Source organism: Primulina tabacum, chromosome 3 (genome assembly GCF_025594145.1).
Source record: "Primulina tabacum isolate GXHZ01 chromosome 3, ASM2559414v2, whole genome shotgun sequence".
NCBI classification, from domain to species: domain Eukaryota; kingdom Viridiplantae; phylum Streptophyta; class Magnoliopsida; order Lamiales; family Gesneriaceae; genus Primulina; species Primulina tabacum.
This window is the reverse complement of record NC_134552.1, coordinates 15,262,534-15,269,444: the sequence shown is the minus strand read 5'-3', so window position 1 is coordinate 15,269,444 and position 6,911 is coordinate 15,262,534. Positions and strand designations below refer to the sequence as shown.

Genomic DNA, 6,911 nt, shown 5'->3' with positions numbered 1-6,911 from the left:
TCTCTTTATTTTTTTTAGTTATCTTCGGTCTACTTTTGCGTATAATCAATTAAATAAGATCAAACATATACCACATATGTTTGGACCAAGGATTATCGTTCATCCTCCACTCTGCGACGAGGACAATTCTCTCACTGTATGATCTGATGAACAAGTTTTGCCATAATTTTGCGAAATGGGGATGGTTTTCTCATTATTTTTTATTTTTGGAAAAAAATTGTTAACGGATTTTTTTAAAAATTTAATATCTCGCTGACCACCAACTATGTATGTGGCCCAACACAATGTGGGCCGGCTCAAGACCGAACCAACCCACAGTTAATGGGCCTGTTCCCTGGTTTGGTTATGCGTTTACATTAAACCGGGCAGAGCTTTGACTGTCCCGTTTCCAAGCAACAGAAAGATGCAACCGTAGGAGCCTTCAGATTCATCACACGACCACCGGCTTTGATTGTTGGCGGACTGAATGCTTTTCAGATTATGATTTCACATTCACATCATGAATGAAGATTTGAGCTGTTGCAAATGTCGATTATGAGATCCAGGGAAAGGTGGTATTGGTAGCAATAGACAAGGATATCGGTGGCCTCTCGTTCGAGGAATTACTATTGAAATCCAGATATATTTTTCAGTTGAAATGAGTTTGTTGCTCAGCATTAATTCCTGCTAGGATTGAGGTTCTCACTTTCGAGAGTAATTTTCTTTCTTTTTTTTGTTTAAAAGCTGGTGGGAAATGGACGGAGACTTAAATTCTAGGGCGTCGGTAGCCATCGCCACCGACGGAATCCGATCAGGGTATCAGTAGCGTTCCAAGGAATCAGGATGCCGAGTCTTTGTTCCGGACGAAACCCATCTCAGATATCCGAAATGTTGAGGCAGCCACTAGGAAACAGATCCAGGACAAACGTGAGGAGCTCCGTCAACTGGTCGGGAATCGCTACCGTGATCTTATTGACTCTGCCGATTCCATAGTCCTTATGAAGTCATCATGTGAGTCCATCACCGCCAACATATCTACCATACACAATGCTGTCCTCCACGCTCTCTCTTCCCCTTCTGATTCTCCCAAGTTGCCTTATGTCTCTTTTAACCCCGCTGGAGCTCGTATTTATGGAATCGCCTGCCGAGTCAAGTACCTGGTGGATACCCCGGAAAACATCTGGGGCTGCCTTGACGAGTCCATGTTCCTAGAATCATCAGCCCGTTACATTCGCGCAAAGCACGTTCATTTCAACTTGCTCAACTTGAAGGAAAACAGGAGTGTTCTCTCCAATTTCCCGTTGCTGCAGCACCAGTGGCAAATAGTTGAAGGCTTCAAAAGTCAGATCTCTCAGAGGAGTCGTGAGAGATTGTTTGATCAAACCCTTAGTTTTGGAATCAAAGCTTATGCAGATGCATTGGCAGCTGTTGCCATCATTGATGAACTAGAACCTGTACAAGTTTTGACTCTATTTTTAGATTCACGAAAATCATGTTTATTCCAAAAGCTGAGTGCCTGTTGTCATAATCTCAATGCTGATAGCTCTGATGTAATATCAGTGTTCTGTGATGTTTTAAAGATAATTCAGGTTAGTTTAGGTCAAGTGGGAGAGTTATTCTTGCAAGTTTTGAATGACATGCCTTTGTTCTATAAGACCATTTTGGATTCCCCTCCCGCTTCTCAGTTGTTCGGGGGAATACCGGACCCTGACGAGGAAGTGAGGCTTTGGAATTCATTCAGGGATAAGTTGGAGACGGATATGGTATTATTAGGTGGGAATTTTATTTCCGAGACTTGTTCTGATTGGTTGAGGAATTGTGGTAAGGAGATCATGAGTAAGATTAATGGAATATACTTGATTGATGTCATAGGCAGTGGGTATGAGCTTTCTTTGGCAGAGAAGTTGATAAGGGAGACTATGGATAGCAAGCAGGTTTTGGAAGGCAGTTTAGAGTGGCTAAAGAGTGTTTTTGGTTCTGAGATTGAGTTGCCATGGAAAAGAATCCGTGAGCTTGTCTTAGGTGAAGACTCAGACTTATGGGATGATATTTTTGAAGATGCGTTTGTTCAAAGGATGAAAACTATTATCGGAGTCAAGTTTGATGAATTGAGTGAGGTGAATGTAGCAAAGTCAGTTCAGTCCATTGTGCAGTCTCCTGGTGATCACACTGATTCTGAAGCTTATATCAACGGATATCGGAACTGTGGTGGAGTTTGGTTCATGACGCCTGATGGTAAAAAGCCAAGTTTTATTCCAAGTTCAAAATTACAGCATTTCCAAGAAAATGATTTTTATAGATGTCTGAGTTCTTATTTTGGCCCTGAAGTCAGCCGAATCAAAGATATCGTGGACGGTCGCTGTCAGAATGTTCTTGAAGATCTCCTCGGTTTTTTGGATAGTCCTAAGGCATCAAGTAGGTTAAAAGATTTGGTACCACATGTACAAAATAAGTGTTTTGATAGTCTATCAGCAATATTAGCACTGCTTAAGAAGGAGCTGGATCTGCTATACTGTAACCTAAAAGACGAAAGAAAGGATGATCAATCTGTGTCTTCACCTACAGTACATGTCGAGAGATCATTATTTATCGGGAGACTAAGCTTTGCTTTTCAGAAGCACTGTAAACACATCCCTATTGTCCTCGGTTCACCTAGGTCATGGACGAATGAATTTGTGACTGACATCACTACTCCATCCGCAAATGCACTTAAGCATACTAGGACAACCATCGACTCACCAAAGATTGATAGTCCTAGCAAAAAGATGTTTGATCCAAATAGAAAACATACTTCTCTAGCAACTGTTGCTTTGTTTGGACTAGAGGAAAGGTTGAGCCCACAGCTTGAAGAATTCAGACAAACAAACCAAGACCTTTGTATTAGAGCCTACAATTTGTGGATATCATGGGTTTCTGATGAAATGTCAAATATTTTCGCTCGAAATCTCGAACGGGATGATGTCTTGACATCAAGTGCTCCAGTCAGAGTAAGAAACCTATTCTATTGCCTGCAAAATCCTCCACACTTTATTCTTGTAACTTTTATTCTCGAGTGCTTATTGCATAAATATGAGTTCCCTTGTTTGCCATAGAGCACTTATATGCGTTCTAGTTCAATTATTTCTGCTTCTTTCTGTTTCTTTTTATTCTGACCAACTTTCACGATTATCTTTCAATTTCATGAAATTGAATGAGAAAATGTTTCTTTATTTAGATAGATTTAACACAGGACTGAAGAAATATAACATTTTTCTCCAATAACTATAGGGTTGGGAGGAGACAGTAGTCAAGCAGCAAGAGCAGTCGAGTGAAGGCCAGTCAGAGATGAAGATAATTCTTCCCTCTATGCCTTCTCTTTATGTGACCTCATTTTTATTTTATGCATGTGAAGAAGTTCATCGTGTTGGTGGACACGTTCTTGACAAGCGAGTTTTGCAGAATTTCGCATCCAGGTTATTGGATAAGGTATGCAGTTTTCCTTTTATTGTTTCATATTTCATCTACTGTGACAGTGGCTTTAAACGACCTCACGGTTTCATAATTGATGTATTTATCTTTGGTAAGAAATCTGATGAACTCTGCTGGAGGTTCTCTGCAAATTATGCGGACTTAGGCTAATGGTAAGCTAATGTAGCTAGAGGGAACTGGATTTAGAATTTAATTAATATTGCATTGCCAAGGTGTGTGAAAATTGCATCTTCTCCGTGGAGAAATAAATGGATTTTAAAAATTTTGGGATAGCAATGGAAATATTGCTTCTAGTTCACTATTTTCTTGGTATGCATGAATGTAATTTTTGTTTTGCTTTCCTAGGTTATTGGAATTTATGAAGATTTCATGCCTCTTGATGCTAGTGGATCTCAAGTTTCAGAGAAAGGGGTTTTGCAAGTTCTATTGGATTTGAAATTTACTGCTGATCTTTTATCTGGATGTGATTTTCATGCAAACGAGGATTCATCTAAAATTTCAAGAGTTATATCTCCTTTTAGAAGGAAGCAGGAAGCTCAAACTAAGTCAGTTATAAGCGAACGTGTGAATCATTTGGTAAATCGTATTTCACAAAGACTGGATCCCATAGACTGGCTCACGTGAGTTCTTGGAAATGCTTTTTGTTCTTAAAGTGTTTTAATTCATTAAGAAATTGACCTTGCACGACCGATGCTGAAGTTTTTGTCAGAAACTTCCCAGTATAATTTAGCTGTCACATGTTAATCTAAATTTCTTTCATTAGTGATTTAGTAGGGTAAAGTTTTTCGTCAGAAACTTTCCATTCATACTGTGCCACACATTTGTTGTATTTTTTTCTACTGCTCTAACTAGTATGTAAGCTTTCTATAAAGGATAAACTCCAAAGATGTTCCGCTTACATGCGCAAATGTTTAGAGAGCTCGATATTTTATTTGTTTGTTTTTCTTGTTGACTGCTAATTCTTACAGTTTGAATTTATATATACGAACAAATCATAGACTAAGGCAGTGGTGATATTTTTAGGAGTCCAATATTTCTTCGTTTTGTCTAACCTGAATATACATGCTGCTCTAAATAAGCACGGTATGTTAGCTTTGGAGTGGTCCCCATTTTGGATTTGTTTTATGCATGTTATTTATTTGTCTCTCCGGTCTTAAATATTATATGCTGCTAAAAATATGTTGTGCTGTGGTTTAATCTCCATTTCTGATTTGTTTTTACACATCTAAGGTATGAGCCATATCTTTGGGAGAACAAGAGGCAGGCATACCTGAGACATGCTGTCGTCTTTGGATTTTTTGTGCAACTTAATCGAATCCATGTGGACACTGTGCAGAGGCTTCCCTCTAATTCCGAATCAAATCTAATGCGCTGCTCAACAGTACCTCGTTTCAAGTATCTTCCCATCAGGTGAGCACCTGAGGAAAAAGCAGTTGCTCTTATGTGTTTTCATCAACCTTGAATAGGCTGGACAGAATTTTTCACTGCATGTTATGTTGATTTTATCATCATTTGCTTGAAATTGTTGACTTGGCTCCATTTAAAATACTTGTCTTGTTGCATTGAGAATGTTTCTCAAGCTTTGCATTTGTTCTCCAGTGCTCCGGCATTGTCCACAAAGAATGCTGACAGGGCATCTGTATCAACATCTCTGGATGACGTTTACTCCAGAAATTCATGGAGAAGTTACACAAATGATGAAATATCTCGAAATAATGATGATGAGAACTCAAGTTTAGGGGTGGCTGCACCGTTTTTGAAGTCTTTCATGCAGGTAATAATTTCTGTTCTGTGGCGTTTTGCATTCATATTTTGTTCTAGGAAGCTTACACTGGTACAGTTAGCATTCTTAGTTTTTGCTGCTATGCTTCTGTCAGATTATAAAAAACGGTGTTGGATTTCATATGCTTTCAATCTGTAATGAAGAGTTGAAAATGTAGAGTAAGGATTAGCGGTTGACGACTGTATAGAATGCCGGACAATTGGTGCCTAAATTTAAGATATAGATGCATTTATTAAGCATGTTTTACAGCACAAGAAACTTTTCTTTGTCAGGTTTGTAATACTCAAGCAGAAATTCTACATTTTATACAAATATCTCACACACTTACACAGAAGCTGCATGCATACAACAAATACCCCACACACTTGCACTGAAGCCAAATGTGATGTGACAGGAACTCCACTGTTTAGTTTATCATGGATTATATACTATCTTACCTCACAAAATTTGTTGCCATGATCTTTTTTTTTTAAAATATATGTATTACATCTTACAGTACATTTCACCAGTTTCTTATGGATGAGTGTGTTACATATATTGTCCAACAACGCTTGAGAACCAAAACTCTTTGCTTTTACCAATCATTTATGAATATATTCATTGGTTAAAATCTGATTTTGTGTGTATTCACTGCTTGGTTCATCTTGGTGATGTGTACTTGTGTATTATATATAAGACTTTGTGCCCTCAATCAGGTCGGTAGCAGATTCGGGGAGAGCACAATGAAGTTGGGATCCATGCTAACGGACGGGCAAGTCGGCAGGTTTGGTGACATATTACCTTCACAAGCTGCTGGACTACTTTCATCATTCACTACTTCAAGATTAGATTATTGATCCTCGAAACTACGGTAAATTTTCATATCTTTAATCGTTCCCGTGTCTCATTTTTTGGAGATTAGCCATGGGATGAAGAAGGGAAGTATATGTTTGATACCGTAAAAAAAGACTACAAGCACTGCATTCGCTTACTGAGAATTCCTTGTCACGTACTTGAGAGGATACACCACTACAGGGAAAAGTCAACAGTCCTTTTTTTGTTTGATGCTCTCGAAGATTTCGTTTTATGCTTTGTAATTAAGTAAAACGCATACAGATAGTGTTTGCAAATACAAACTTTATAAAGAAAAAGTTTATATTATTTTTTTAACTATTTGCAAACACTAGCTTACTCTCTTTGGGTCACCTGTTCTTTTCCCCCCTCAATAAATCGCCGCTGTGTAGAACAATATAGTGTCACCAAATTGAATAATATGGATATATCCTCTCTCTAAAGAAAGGTGTAATATGGATATGTATATGTATGCTATTATGAAAATGAATCACAAAATCGAGCCGAATTGATTAACCATCATTAATTTTGAATTAATCAGAAAAAACAGTCTATTTATATATATATATATATATAATTATTGTACGAATATTATGTCATACCATTATAATTTGCGATTACTCTTTTGTTTTTTTGGAATGGACTGTTCAATATTATAAAAAAAAAACTATGTACAAAGGTTCATTGACCCAAAAACTCATCTGACATCACAACAAAAATTAGACATGAAAAAGGGATTTGAGAGTTATCCCGACAGAGCAAAAGATAAAAAAAAAAAAAAAAAAAAACAATGGTCCGACGAAGTAAAAACATGATCAGGATATACGAAAAACAAAAAACATGTCTAAGC

The 6,911-nt window shown here is 37.7% G+C and overlaps 1 protein-coding gene across 1 annotated transcript; it reads left to right on the top strand.

The window, feature by feature from the left end:
- The first annotated feature begins 361 nt into the window (after positions 1 to 361).
- LOC142540737 (conserved oligomeric Golgi complex subunit 1-like) lies at positions 362 to 6,395 on the top strand. Its single transcript, XM_075647091.1, has 6 exons — positions 362 to 2,966; positions 3,247 to 3,444; positions 3,793 to 4,067; positions 4,678 to 4,857; positions 5,047 to 5,221; positions 5,926 to 6,395. Exons 1-6 carry the CDS (start codon positions 978 to 980, stop codon positions 6,064 to 6,066), a joined length of 2,958 nt encoding a protein of 985 aa, XP_075503206.1. The 5' UTR covers positions 362 to 977; the 3' UTR covers positions 6,067 to 6,395.
- Positions 6,396 to 6,911: the final 516 nt, after the last annotated feature.